Genomic DNA, 15,546 nt, shown 5'->3' on the forward strand with positions numbered 1-15,546 from the left:
ACTTTTCAAAGGGGACTTTCTCAGGGAGTTGTCGTTGGAGTAGTAGGAAAGGCACTGCTCTCAGAGAGGAAAGTAAGGTAAAGAAACCACATTTTCAGCGGTGCCCAGCTCGTTTAGCCGGTATAGTGTGCAACTCTCGCTCTACTGGTTAGAAGTTTGAGTCTCACTTTAGGTGTGGAGATTACTTAAAAAATAAAGTCTTTTAACAAAAGAAAATTACCCCCCCCCCCCATGTTCTCAGAGGTGGGATGGGGAGGAGGGGTAAACTGACAATTTAGTTTACATTGGAAGTGTTCTTTTCCGTACCCTACGGAGAGCCTGAAACACAAGATTTCCGAGATTAAGTATACTTTTCATTAGACCACATGACACTTCACGATAGATTTATATCAGTACTTCCTTTCTCAGCTCTTGAAATTAGTGCAGTTCTACCATCTTAAGAAATACCAAAAGAAGACATTGTTTGTGATCAGTACACTTTTTTTTTTTTCTGTTAAGTATAGTAAAGATTGATTATTCTGTGAACTTAAGGTTTCCAAATCACTTAACAGATCTGTTTCAGAACACTTATATTGCAGGGATATTTCTACAAAACTCTCCCCAGTCTTCAAATTAGGATTTCCTGGAAGACAGGGACTTTTTAATACTCCTCTTTGTCTCATTCTGCCTCAGAGGACTTAGTATATATACTGAACAGTAAAACGTACTAGCAGACTTCTCTCTCGTATTCAAGTTTGCAATCCCTACCAAGTGCTCAGTAAATTCATGTCGTAGACATGAATGATACTCATAGGGTAATCAGGGTGATTCCTTAACCTCACCAGCGACTGGAACACTATCTTTGAGCCTGAGAGAGGAACTGCTGGTTTGGACCTACAGTTCCACTGAGCCCCAGTTAGCAAGCCCTGCACCACCACAGTTTTTCCTTTCCCACTGAACTCCAAGCATCCAGTCTTCTTGTATTTTCTTTCATCTCACTCTCTGCAGTTTACATAGGCTTTTGTATATTTGAGCTGTTCTTTAAATATGTAATTTAACAGTCTAAACACAACTTTTCATATCTCGGTTACAGATCCCTTCTCGAGAGTGAGACCTTAGGCAATAGAAAGCGAGGGGTGGACGGGAGACAAGGAAACCTGGTTACTTCCCAGAGCCGGCAAGGCCTCAGGTGGGAGGGGGGATTGGAAGCCGAGGACGCCACGTGACCTTGGGAGGCCCCAGGGCTGAGTCGTCCCCGCCCCTCCGCTGGCCGCCGGGGGGCGCATGCGCAGCCCGTGTTAGTGATGGAGGAGAGAAGATGGCGGAAGCGGAGTGAGTGACTTGCTGGTGACTGATGTCGTAACCGGGGGGCGAGTGGGGCAGCGACATGTCCCCTAAGGGGAAAGCTCAAGGCTCTCTGGTGGGCAGTGCAGGGAATGGGAGACCCAAGAGCTTCCTTATCTTTGGGGATCCCGCTTGGCCCATATCGGGGGGCGGAGGCCAACTGTAAGGGTCTAGTTCCCTCCAGGCGGGAGCGCCCCTTCCGCGGTCTGATCCCAAATCGGCCGGGCCCTGCGCGCAGAGTCACCCCAGGGACCCCGATCGCTGGGGTCTTCCGGGAGCTGAGTCCCGGAGGGCTCCTCAGGCGCTGTCATCCCTGCAAGTGGGCCCCGAGGGCAGCCTTGTCACGGATGCCCGCGCCGGGGGCCCGCGGAGGCTGGGGAGGGTTGGGCGGGCACTGCCAGGCCTCCTTCGCGCTCCCCTCCTTCCCGCCCCGGCGTCAACCCACTGCTCCTCGGTAGGAGAACCTGAGACGAGGCTGCTCACCGCCCTCCCCTGGGAGGCGTGGAGATGTCCCAGCGCGGGCCTTGGAGCGGAGGGTGGTGGGGAGAAATGTTCCTGCGGGTCTGGCTAGGCAGAAAACACCCCAGAAGAAAGACCCTGTCTCCCCTGGGTCTTTGGCTGCAGTGTAGATGCCCCCTTAGAGGGCCATATTCTTGTGTGGCGGTGTGGTGTGATGGTATCCTTAGCTAGCTGCTCAAACTTAGTGTTTCCTGGGTAGGCCTCTTGGGCACCAGGACTGCCAGCTGTATTTTGCAGACAGTACTACGCACACTGTGGAGTTAGCAGAATTGTTCTTTTGTGCCAGGTCTCCAAATGCAGTACAGTGGTTTGACCAGTTCTACTCACTGATGTTTAGACTTGTGCCTAGAATTTGGAGTATCTGTGACCGTTTTTGGTTTGTTACAGAACATACCTACCATGGGGTCTGAGTTTGACCACATGATTGCGTAGAATACCACTCTAAAAGGACCAGAATTTAAGTTGGCTTTTTGCATGTCACTGCTACATGTTTCATAAGTGTTACGAAGCCAGTAATTTGGTAAAAACTTTACCTTATCTACCACTAAATCTGAATGATGTTGAACAGTTGCCATATGATGCTGTGATTTGATGATTGGAAGGCAGTTCGAAAAACTATAAAAAAAACCCAAAACCCCAGAGAAGCATAAAGATGTGTGAGTCATTTACTAATCAGAAAAGTGAAGTCAGCTGTTTTCCTTTCACTTTTTATTAAATTGAATTTTCTTTTTACTTTTAATTCCTTGAGGAGCATATAAATACTATTTATATAAATGATGTAAAGAACAAAGAATATTTGTACATAAAAGGACACCATATGGAAATAGCATATGCATGCATAATTAGTACCAAATTCCTTTGTCTTTTCATGAAGTAGAAAGTGTTCTTGTTACATTCTTGTCAATGATGCTGATGTGATGTGTGTCAAATTTTGTTTCTCAGAAGAAAAGAGGGGTTAAGAAAGGCAGATAAGACTGTTGTATTCACAGGTGTGCTTTTCACCATTCAGGTGCATTTCTAACTCTACAAAACTGTTGCAGTTCTACTCTCTAACAATTCAAGGGCTTCAGAATTGACTTAAAATACAATGTTGTTTGATTGAATTAAAATATAGATTCAAGGTGAAGTGGAAGTTTATATCACAACAGTGAAGTGAGTTTGCAGTATTGGAGGGGAAGAAATCAGAAAGTCTGGTACAAAAATGTACTTTATGAACTTTATTGTTCATATGTGGGGAAAGTGACATAATTGTGCTGTTTTCAGAATTTGGAGCAATTCTTTGTGAAAAGACATTTTTATGGGGAAGTGGGAAAATTGTTGTCAGGTGCTTCTCTGATTTCCCAGAGTAATCTGCTAATAAGTGTAATCAGAGTTATTAGATGTAGTAAGGACAGTGTTATAGACTAATAAGGGAAAAGCCAGTGTGAGTTAATACAAAATTACTATTTTTACCTTTTTTTTTTTTTAAGATTTTATTTATTTATTTGACAGAGATCACAAGTAGGCAGAGAGAGAGAGGGCGGGGAAGCAGCCTCCCCACTGAGCAGAGAGCCCCAGGCATAGCTTGATCCCAGAACCCTGGGATCATGACCCTAGCGGAAGGCAGAGGCTTAACCACTGAGCCACCCAGGCACCCCAATTTGCCTTTTTTTTTTTTAAATGTAAGTTTTATGCTAGTGTTGGGCTTAAACTCAAGAGGTCCTTGAGGTCAAGAGTCACATGCCCTACCCACTAAGCCACCCAGGTGTCCCTTAGAGCCCCGTGTTAGATATGGAGATTACTTAAAAAATAAAATCTTAAAAAAACAATTTTTTAAATTATTTAATAAGAGAACATGTTTTTAAAGCAGAGTGGATATGGTAACCAGAAATAACCTAATTAACACAAGTCCTTAGGCATCCTGTTTTAATATATAGATAAGAATTACTTTAATTTGTGATTAGTATGGACAAAAGAATGTAAAAAAATACTTTAAAGTACTCTGATGCTGCTTAAGCATTTGTTTTTTTAGGTAGTTTAGTGGTCTCTTATAAACCTGTTCTGGTTTCACTTATCTTTCAGTAATGGAAAGATAAAGTTTAGGCCAGGATTTATTTAAGTTGCGTATCCTGAATCATTTGAATGCAAAGTTAGTAGGTATTAACTATCAAATATGCTACGTATTTGCGAAGTACTTTTCCTTTCTAAGTGGTTATGGTGACTGTGTGCGATGTATGCCATTTTGGGAGGGTCTTAAAAATTTAGATTGTTGCTGATTATTTCTTTGAAATAATTAAATATTCTTTAAAGCCCATGAAATAATGCTTTTGCCAATGCAAATCCTTTGTGTAACCTAACAGATTCAAGGACCACAGTACAGCTATGGATAGTGAACCAAACCCTGGCACATCTTCTGTGTCGACAACAACCAGCAGCACGACCACCACCACTATCACCACTTCCTCCTCTCGAATGCAGCAACCTCAGATCTCTGTCTACAGTGGCTCAGACCGACATGCCGTACAGGTATTTCAGTTAGAATGCGTGGTAGACTGAGACTTAGGATGTCATTACTTTTCTCTTAAGCCATTGTTAAGCTATTGTTTCACGTCCTCAGATGAGTCACATGATATTCTCTAAATGAGTATAGTTAGGATTGTTAATGTTTGAAACAATAAAAAAGTTATTTAATAATCCTATTGACAGGGCTTATATTTATCAGCAGGTGGCCTATAAAACCATATGTCAGGAAAATTATAGCTGAAAGGACTCTAGGTGCTGCTGCAATGTGGAGAAACTCAACCTACAGCCTTGATATGTAGAATGGCTCTAGGTTTTTCTGGGTTCTTTGTATTTGAACCCAAAATACAGACTTAGGAAGATCTATTCAGGTCTGTAGATGTGTTAAGAGGTTCATTTAAAACTCAAGTGGTCTAAGAACCTAAGTAGGAGGATCCATTTTAAGCTTCTGGGGGCCGAGGGGGAAGGGAATATTTAACTAGGAAAAGTTTTAGGTCTTCACTTGGTTGAGAAAATTAATCTTTATAATAACGGATGTTGAGACAATATGGTATTGCATAAAAAGGGCATGGGCATTACAGTCTGATACGCTCTTTGAATTCCATCTTCTTAATCATTAATACCTATGTAGTGTTGGATGAGGGGCGTGATCTCTTTGCACATCAGGAAACTGAAATGAGGGTAAGACCACCTAGTTCCTTAATTATGATGAGGATTTAAAAAAAAAAAAAACGATTTTGAGAGAGAGATTTTAAGAGACAGAGCGCTGGAGAGTGTGAGTGCATGAGCTCAAGCAAGGGGAGGAGCTAAGGGGGAGTGAAGGAGAGAGACTTCTAAGCAGACTCCCAGCTGCTTATTGAGTTGGTTGTGGGGGCTCAGTCTTACAACCCTGAAATCATGATCTGAGCTGAAACCAAGAATCAGAGCCTTAATTGACTGAGCCACCCAGGCACCCCAGTTATGAGGATTAAAGGAAGCATTAGAACTGTGTGGGGCACAATATATATACCCAGTCAATAATAATATTTAGTATTTATTGAACAGTTGCTATGTGCCAAGCATTTGATGAACGCTTTACGTGGGTTATCTCTTTTGATCCTCAGCACACCTCTGTGAAATAGATATTATCTCCATTTTATAGGTGGGAAGACTGATGTTTTAAATGGGCTAAATAACTTTTCCTAAATTCACATAGCTAGTAGATTGTCTGGTTTTAGAGTTGTGCCTTTAACCACTCTGAGTTTTTATCTTTTTTGTTGTACCTGCTTACTCGTTCTACAATCTCCATAATTTCATTCTACTCTGAAATAACTTAGTTGTTTGCAAGATATTCCTCTCTCCACTCCATTGCTATTTGTTGTTTAGGATTCTGAAGTTACCATGGGGTGGAATCAAAATTGTTGGGAGGCTGAGTGAGTTCAGCAAAAGTTCAGACAGGAATGAGGAATGTGTTATTAATGTTCTTCACCTTTCTTTGAGGCAAGGGACACAGGAAAGTGGTATTTTACTGTGCCGTTTTGATCTCTAGTTTCTACATAAGCTGGATGTGTTAATAAAAAATAAAGTGTTGGGCGCCTGGGTGGCTCAGTGGGTTAAGCCGCTGCCTTCGGCTCAGGTCATGATCTCAGGGTCCTGGGATCGAGTCCCGCATCGGGCTCTCTGCTCAGCGGAGAGCCTGCTTCCCTTCCTCTCTCTCTCTGCCTGCCTCTCTGCCTACTTGTGATCTCTCTCTGTCAAATAAATAAATAAAATCTTTAAAAAAAAAAATAAAGTGTTAACTGGAAATGTGTAGATATACATGTATCTCACAAATAGCACTAACACTAGTTCTTATGAAGTCATATCATTGTTACCCCCAAAATGTAATCAAATCAATATTTATTGAATTACCTAAGGAATTCTTTAATACCTTCCAGCATTTGTTTTCATTCCTGTGAATACTCTTTGCCCTTTTCATTTCTTTAGAGAAACAATATAAGAACAGTGCAGTTTACCTTTAATTTGTATTTAATGAGTCTCTTCCATGAGTCTGTGGTTGAATGACAATGAAAGACTATGTTGATGATAAGAAATGACTATACTCTGACAAAAATGTGTCAGATAGTTTACTCATTTCTTATTTCAATTTGATTTTAGTTTTGTTATGTAATTTAAAGAACATATATAGATTTACCTGACCAAAAAGGCATACTGTTATAATTCTCTTTCACTTAATGTTGGTATATAGTCTTCTGCAACTAAGGTTCAAACTCCTACATTGATTTTGTGATAAGAATCTGTAGCAGGTTTAGCAGTCTATAGTTGGAGAGATGAGCTATGTATACATGAAAGTAAACACAAGGAAATATGTTTTCTTGGAATTTGAATAAAGAGATTCATTGCTTTATGGCTCATGGTATCCTGACTCAGACCTCAAGCTGTAGGGTTATGGCTCTGTTACTCCCTTAGCTCTGAAAACTCTGTGGTTGATGCTGAGGTTAGGGTTCTGTGCTGTTTAAGAGTCACTGTGGGCATGATGTGACTTTGGGACATGGTTGCAGAGGACTGGTGTAGTCTGACTTACGGGTTTGGACAGATAAAGGATAAAGGATTTTTCTCTGTTTTTAGAATATTTATTTGACTTTCCTACATTTATCTGTTTATGAAGTCTCAGGCTCAGATTTTATATTTCATTAACAAATACAGTAATTAACACTTTTTCAGGAATTTTTTTTAGTTAAAATAGTTTTAGTCTATGTTGAAAGGAATCTGGCATTTAAAAAACATTTAAAAAATTAATTTAAAACATGAAACATCCTTATAATTTTATGTGATTATTAATATAATACTACTCAGATTTTTTTTCAGACATTTAAAGAAAAATACACATGAGAAGGTAAAAATCACCTGAAATCTAGTTGCCTCTCAGGAGTCTTTTAATGTTTTTCTGAATATTCCTTTAAATATTTTAATATAAAAATGGTATCTTACTCTATACACCATTTAGTAATCTGCTCTTTTCACCTAATAATATATTGGGAATTCTTGTGTTGTCGATAAATGTAGATATGTCTATATTCAATACACAGTAGCTCCGAAGTACATGTGGCTGTTTATATTAAAATTTAGTGAAATCAAAAACTAATTTTCTTAGTTGCATTAGCTACATTGGTTAGTACTCAGGAGGCACATGTGGCTAGTGGCTGCTATACTGGGCAGAATGGATCTACAGGGCTATTTTTATTTTATTTTATTTTTTTTGAGAGAGAGAGAGTTGGGAGAGGGAGAGAATCTTAAGCAGGCTCAATGCCCAGTGCAGAGTCTGACACGGCACTCAGTCTCTAGACCCTGAGAAGATGTATGACCTGCCAAAATCAAGAGTTAGACCCTCAACCAACTGAGCCACCCAGGCACCTCTGTGTTACTATTTGTAACTACCGTAGGGTTCTGCATATTCCCTCTACACCCAAGCCCAGAATTCTACTAAGTTTTATCCAAAATAGTTATACCAGTTTCCATACTTACTAACACTATGAGAATATCTTTTTTCCCATTTAGTGGTAGTATTCTTTTAAATATTTATTCATCTGAGGGCGCCTGGGTGGCTCAGTGGGTTGGGCCGCTGCCTTCGGCGCAGGTCATGATCTCAGGGTCCTGGGATCGAGTCCCGCATCGGGCTCTCTGCTCAGCAGGGAGCCTGTTCCCTCTCTCTCTCTCTCTGCCTGCCTCTCCATCTACTTGTGATTTCTCTCTGTCAAATAAATAAATAAAATCTTTAAAAAAAAAAAATCTTTATTCATCTGAAAGTTGGAGAATAGTATCTTGGTTCTGTTTTGTTTTTGTTTTTTAAAGATTTTCTTTACTTATTTGACAGAGATCACAAGTAGAGCAGCTGGCGGGGGGGTGGGGGTGGTGTGGGTGCTGGGAAGCAGGCTTTCCACTGAGCAGAGAGCCCGATGTGGGACTTGATCCCAGAACCCTGATCATGACCCGAGCTGAAGGCAGACGCTTAACCCACTGAGCCACCCAGGTCCCCTGAATAGTATCTTGTTTTAATTTATAAATTTTGACTACTAATGAGATTGAAGATCTTTTCAAGTGCTCATTTGGCTCTTTTGTTCTTTGGTGAATTGTCTCTTCTGGATGATTGTAATTTGTATAGATTAGTGCATCTCAGCAATGTGTAACTAGGAGAGAACTGTGTTAATAAACTTGACGTTGAATATTAAAGCAGTGAAATTTTCAACTGCCTGTTCTTTCATACTTTATTTTATGGTTCAGATGAACGTTAAGATCCAGGTTTGACCTTGGTTCAATTGGCTGCCCGCAGGTGATTCAACAGGCCTTGCACCGGCCGCCCAGCTCCGCTGCGCAGTACCTGCAGCAGATGTACGCCGCTCAGCAGCAGCACTTGATGCTGCACACAGCCGCGCTGCAGCAGCAGCACTTGAGCAGCTCCCAGCTGCAGAGCCTTGCTGCTGTTCAGGTAAGACTTCCATAATTGGAGAGTTTATGAGGCCAACATCAATGAAAAGTTGACATTCTTAGCAGATAATCACTGAAAACAAATACGTTGGGAGTTATTTCAGAATCCTTAAATGTCCTATGATTATTTTTTCCTTTTTTTGAAAAAATTTTTTTTTTTAGATAGTTTTTGTTTTTTAAGATTTTATTTATTTATTTGACAGAGAGAGATCACAAGTAGGCAGAGAGGCAGGCAGAAAGAGAGAGAGGAGGAAGCAGGCTCCCTGCTGAGCAGAGAGCCTGATGCGGGACTCGATCCCAGGACCCTGAGATCATGACCTGAGCCGAAGGCAGCGGCTTAACCCACTGAGCCACCCAGGCGCCCCTGATTATTTTTTCTTAAAGAAATTAATAGGTGGCCAAATAGAAGTTAATGAAACAAATATGGCTATGTCTTATATGGTGCTCTGTCGCTAGCTTTTGTCCCACTGCATTTTATTTGCACTGCAGAAATTCAGTGCAAGTGTCAGGAATATGTGTATAAAATTCTAGGTACAACAGTGAATACTTCAGGTTACATGAACTGTATTTACATTTCAGTGAAAAATGTTTTTTTTTTTAATATAAGTAATTTACATTCATTAAAAAAAATTGAACTGCATGAAATTATAAGAGGTAAAGTAGAGGTGTTCCTTTTCTAGACTCACTGCTGTTTTTCATTCTTAAGAGGTGTTTAATATGTTTAATCTTAATACTGTATCACTCCAGAAACTTTCTATCTAAAATAGTATCCATGAAGCTTTCTAATACCCACGCGTACTTTTCCTACTGATAACAGGATAATTTTATGATTAAATACTTGTTTTAAAAAAGATTTTTGTTATTCTGTTTATTTAAGTAAAACTACATGTGAGTTTGTTTTTTTTTTTTTAAATACTTTATTTATTTGACAGAGAGAGGTCACAAGTAGGCAGAGAGGCAGGCAGAGAGAGGAAGGGAAGCAGGCTCCCCGCTGAGCAGAGAGCCCGATGCGGGGCTCGATCCCAGGGTCCTGGGATCATGACCTGAGCCGAAAGCAGAGGCTTAGCCCACTGAGCCACCCAGGTTCCCCTACATGTGAGATTTAATCTTAAATCTTCTTACTAAAGGAGGATCTCAGTTGACTAAACCTGAAAAAGAGTTATTTCTATTAGAAACACACACCCAGCTGTTGTTTCTTCTTCCTAATGTACTTCTAAATAATCTCCTGTTCATGATACAAGTTAGGAAACTGAAACCCACTGGTACTTCATGTAGCTACAATTTCTTTTTCATAATGTTCTTATGGGTGGTTTCACTTCAAAGAAGAGAGCTGTTGAGTAAGACTGACAATGGGTGCAGCTATTAAAATAAGATTAGCCTTTGGGTCCTCAGTTTTCATCGTTCAGCTTTTTCTTTTCCTCTTAATCTGTTTGGCCAAAGCTTAATCTATGTTGGCTGTGAAATGGATTGGTTTATAAGAGACGTTTTGACCTTTATCATGGTTTTGTGGTATCCTGGTACCAAAAACTTTTAACTTTAGATTCTTATAGATCTGTTATAAAGATCTTATTATTTTAGGCAAGTTTGTCCAGTGGAAGACCATCTACATCCCCAACAGGAAGTGTCACACAACAGTCAAGTATGTCCCAGACATCTGTAAGTGCCCTAATTTTTTTCCTGGATTTAAAAATTTTAATTACTGTTTTCCAAAAGTGACTGTTACTGTTTACAAAGTTGCTATTGCGTTTTGTTGATTACTTCTTAAGTAATAAGTGCCTAGAAATAGAAGTGGTAAGTTTCAAGAATCCAGAACTAATATTAAGCTTTTGAAAATTTGAGTCTTAAAAAAATGTTTTTGTATTATTTCTTATACATATTTTCCCATTGATTTCCTTCAGATCTTACGTGATTCAAAATGTTTGCAGTTTTCAGTGTGTGTTGAAAGCCTGAAATACACAGTGCAAGGGGTATTAGGCCATGCATTTACTGTGATATAGTATAATATACTAAAGAATGTTAACCCTTGACACATAAATGTTTCTAGGTTTTTCTGGGCACTTCACATTTTAGAAATTAATACTTTTCAGCTTATGCTTCCTTATCTTGACCAAATTTACAAGTATCTATTCAAGATAATGTAATTTATTTTGAGAAAGGAGTAAATCTGCTTGGCTTTATTACACATATATACTGGAAAATTGTATAAAGTTTTCCAGTTGAAAGAAATTTTCAGGCATGATAATACTTAACTTTTTATTTTGATATAATTTTAAGTTAGAAAAATAATAAACATTTCTGTATATTCTTTACTCAGATTCACCAGTTGTTAGCATTTGGCTCATTGCTTTACCATTCATTCTTTCTCTCTACATATATACATATAGACATATCTTTTTCTGAACCATTTGCAGGTAAGTTGAGACATGTTCCTTTATTTCTGAATACTTTGATATGTATTTCCCAGAAAGAAAGTTGTTCTCTTACAGAGCGACGTGAAAATAATCAGATTCAGGAAATTTAGCATTGATACAGTGTAGTCCATATTCACATTTCATCACCTATTCCAGATTTCTCTGCATCATCACTGTAGCTGTTATAGAGCACATAATTCTTGTGGGGGCACTGTGCCGTGTGTTATAGGATGCTTAGCGGCATGCCTAGCTTCTAGCCACTGGTTACTAGTAGGCTATGGCCTTCTTCCTTGCCTCAGTGTGACAACCAAAAATATCTCTAGACCCTGCCAGATGTTTCCTGGAGGGCAAAACTGCCTCTGGTTGAGATCCATTAAGTTAACCTAATCATATCCTTATGATTTTTTTTCCTGATCCAGGAGGATAATATTTTGATACTTTATAAAGTTGACTCTAATAGAGTTTAGGTTGTAGATTGCCAAGAAATTGAAGATGAACTTGTGCTGTATTTCTTTGTCTAAGGGTTTGGGCTTTCCTGACTTGATACCTATAGCTATATGTTATATATATGTATGTGTATGTGTGTGTATATATATACACACACATATATATACACACACATACACACATATATGCATATGGTTATTTTTCTGGATATTGATCTGACTTTGTTTTTTTGGGGGGGGCCAGAGAAAGGCAGGGCAGGGCAGGGGAGAAGGAGAGAGAGAGAGACTCTTAGGCAGGTTCTATGCCCAGTGCCAAGCCTGTTGTGGGGCTCAATCTCACTACCCTGAGATCATGACCTGAGCCAAAATCAAGAGTTGGATGCTTAACCGACTAGGCCATGACATTTTTAATTAAAAAATTCTATTCTTTTTTAGCATGGAAGTATCCTGGAACATGTAAAATTAGGTAATAAATTATGACTTGAAAATGTTAGGCTGAAGAAAATAAAAAATTTCAGTAGTATAATCTAGCCCTAAGCATTAATAACTGTAATATGATTATTGATGTCATGTCTTTCTTTAATACATTCATTGGTAGTTAAGGCAAGCATTCATAAACATTTGTGGTCTGGTTAAAAAAATTATAGACAGTTTTTTTTATTCCAGGAAATACTGGAATAACATTAGGGTATATATGGATAAAGAGGTGTTTTTTAATTTTTCAAATTATTAAAAGGTATCCTTTTAAACTGTTTTTCTCTCATTATGATTTTATGTATGTGACTTTCACAGAAATTATAATTCCAGTGATTGTGTTTATTTTTTATGATGTTGTTAGTGCTGCTTGTCATAAACCAGGCAGCCTCATATGATAAAGTGTGCCAGAACCTGTGACTGGTTGGTGGAGGAAAAGAAGTAAGCAGGGAGAACAGATGTCCAGGAAAAAAAAGGAGTAATGCATTGTATTTGCTTTGTTTTCGATCCCAGCTCAATAATAGCTCAAGGGAGTTGACTAGCTGTCCAAATTATGATACCAGGGTAGCTTAGTGAATATGGGTCAGTCTCCAAAAGCGGGGTAGAACCTGGTAGCAGAAATCTCTAGGTAATGATACTAATGACCCATGTTAGGGGGCAGTCTAGTAATTTTCAGTTTTGGTTATTTCAAGGTAGGGTTCCAGATTAATAGTGAAAGCCTGTGGGGAGGGTCCAGCCTTTAGTATAATAAAGGACCAGATGGTAGGTTGTCAAGTTTTTAGCCAGATTAACGTGGGTTTAAAGTAGAAGTGGGATCCCAGTAGGGAAATGGAATATTATTAAAGAGTGGATTACGACCTCGGGAAACTGGAGAAGTCTGTTGTTAATTGAATATATAGGTACATAGTAGATGCAAGCATTCTCTTCTTCCATCATTAAAACAGAAAGACTAATTCTAGACCGATCAGTAGTGAGAGTGGTGGTTTTATGATTGTTTGGCTATAAAACTAGTTGGGACTGAGGGTTTAGTTTGTTGTCTCTGTACTTTAAGGGAACAGGACTTAGATTTGGTTAAATTTGATTTGTCAAAATGAACCCTAAACTAGTTAAAGCATCAACAAACTTAAAAAACACAAAATGGTTCAAAATATATTTGTACCTTGTAGGTCGACCAGCTTATATTTGTGAAATAACAAGGGCTCTTTTATAGTGGTGAGATAAACAGTGAGAATTCACAAAAGACCTGCACAGGTAATTTTCAAAAGAAAGACTATTTCTGGCTTCTAAACATGTGAAAACGTATTTATCGTATTAGTAATAAAGAAATGTATATAAAAATAACAATGACATCTCTCAAATTAGAAAACAAGGAAAAACATTGAGCCAGTACCCATTGTTGGCAAAGATGTGAGAAAGTAGATATACTCATTTACTATCAGTGGGAATGTAGTTGGTACAGCTTTTCTGGAGGATTATTTGACATTGTGTATGAAATTTTAAATTGTGCATTCCCTTTCACTTATCACTGTTATTTTTAGTGATGTCATTTACTAAAAATGATAGATAATTATGACAGATAATCATGTAAAAATGACATAATTATGCAAATATGCATGACTTATAATGATGAATTATAAACAATATAAGTAAGTGCCCATTAATCAAAGATTAACGTACAGTTAATTCATACAGAGGAATACTACAGCTAACAAAAAATGCTGTATGTATGTATACAGAGAGACTTAGATTTTCATTAGATATTAAGTGAAAAAAGCAAAAATGTGTAGTATGATCTCATTAAGTTATTTTTTTATTTTTTTATTTTTTTTTAAAGATTTTATTTATTTATTTGACAGAGAGAAATCACAAGTAGTTGGAGAGGCAGGCAGAGAGAGAGGGAAGCAGGCTCCCCGCTGAGCAGAGAGCCCGATGCGGGACTCGATCCCAGGACCCTGAGATCATGACCTGAGCCGAAGGCAGCGGCTTAACCCACTGAGCCACCCAGGCGCCCCTCATTAAGTTATTTCTTTAGATTATTCTGTTTTTCAGTTCTAAAATTTCCATTTGGTTCTTACTTATATCTTCTGTTTGCTGAGAGATTTTGCTTTTTCATTCAAGTGTGCTCATGTTGCTTATTTACAGCATTTTTATAATGACTGCTTTAAAATCTGTCCGAATTCTCGTATCTCTTTCTTCTTGGTGTTGGCATCCACTCGTTGTCTTTTTTATTCAGCTTTGGTCTTTCTGGTTCTTGGTATGAGTGATTTTTGATTGAAACCTCAACATTTTGAGTATTATGAGACTATGGATCATTTTAAACTTTGCATTTTGGCTCCTGGCTTCTGAAAGGGAATGTGTGCCAACTTAATACCGTCTGAGGGTAGACTGACACCTGAGAGGGTGCTTCTCAAAATTCTTGAGCGGGGGGAGAGTTCTGGCTCCTCACTAGACCTCCATGGATGTGTCCCTGGATGGAGGGGCTCGGGGGAGGGAATAAGAATGCCATGTTACGGCTCCCCGCTTGGTCTCCAATGATACCTTAGGGATGGGGTGGGTTGGTGGAGGTAGTCTATTCCTGCATGGCTGGGATAAAAGTCCTGGCTCTCTACCTCTATGTACTTCTCTGATGCTTATCCATTGGAGGGATTATGGCAATTGAGGTGCCTTGTTACAACCTGGTGTAGGTGGAAGTCTTTGCTGGTGTGGGTAGGGCCACAGTGTTTTCTGTGGTGTTTGGCTGAAGTATAGCAACTATCTAAAAGTTTTCTATGTTGCTAGGAAGTTTCTTTCTTGTTCATTTGGCTTGAAAGAGCAGACTTCTTTTGGGGTGTTTTTTTGTTTGCACCAATTTGTGTTTCTGGGTTACACACTGTTTCAGCTCTAAGTTTGGCTTATATAAGATAAAAGGAAAACCAGGGAGCCCACAACCACGTGGTCCTGTGTGTTCTGAGGTCCCTAGCCAGTCTGCTTTTCTCCACCTTTCAGGATCTTCTTTTGCTTGTTATATATGTTACATCCAGGGTTTTTAGTTATATTTAGGGGCAGGAATAGGGAAAAGTATGTCTGTTCCATCTTTCTGGAAACAATTCCTGTCATTTATATTACTTTTTAAAAAATTATATATCTGCTTGATGATTCAAGAAGAATATCTGTAATACATAACAAATTGTTAATCAGTAGTTTTCTCTGAGGAAGTGGATTGAAGAGCTTCATTTTGTTAATTTTTAAAAAAGATTTTTTTATTTGAGAGAGAGAGAGAGTGTGCACGCTATAGAGAGCACGAGTGGGGGAGAGGAAGAAGCAGGCTCCCTGCTCAGCCGGAAGCTCAATGCAAGGCTCCATCCCAGGGTCCTGGAATCATGACCTGAGCCTAAGGCAGATGCTCAACTGCCTGAGCCACGCAGGTGCCC

General features: G+C 39.1%; 1 protein-coding gene across 13 annotated transcripts in view; it reads left to right on the forward strand.

Moving 5' to 3' along the window:
• Nucleotides 1-1,235: 1,235 nt before the first annotated feature.
• Nucleotides 1,236-15,546, forward strand: part of PHC3 (polyhomeotic homolog 3) — a 77,991-nt gene continuing 63,680 nt past the window's right edge. For 10 of the 13 annotated variants that reach the window (XR_004285398.1, XR_004285397.1, XM_032341426.1 and 7 more), the window contains exons 1-4: nucleotides 1,236-1,311; nucleotides 4,182-4,347; nucleotides 8,651-8,806; nucleotides 10,384-10,461. Coding sequence is in view for 11 of the 13 variants with exons in the window: in XM_032341426.1 (XP_032197317.1) it covers nucleotides 1,298-1,311; nucleotides 4,182-4,347; nucleotides 8,651-8,806; nucleotides 10,384-10,461 (414 nt within the window). In the remaining 2 variants the exon portion in view is untranslated. The other 3 variants (XM_032341428.1, XM_032341427.1, XM_032341430.1) reach the window with 3 other exon arrangements.

This window comes from Mustela erminea, chromosome 1, assembly GCF_009829155.1.
Source record: "Mustela erminea isolate mMusErm1 chromosome 1, mMusErm1.Pri, whole genome shotgun sequence".
NCBI lineage: Eukaryota > Metazoa > Chordata > Mammalia > Carnivora > Mustelidae > Mustela > Mustela erminea.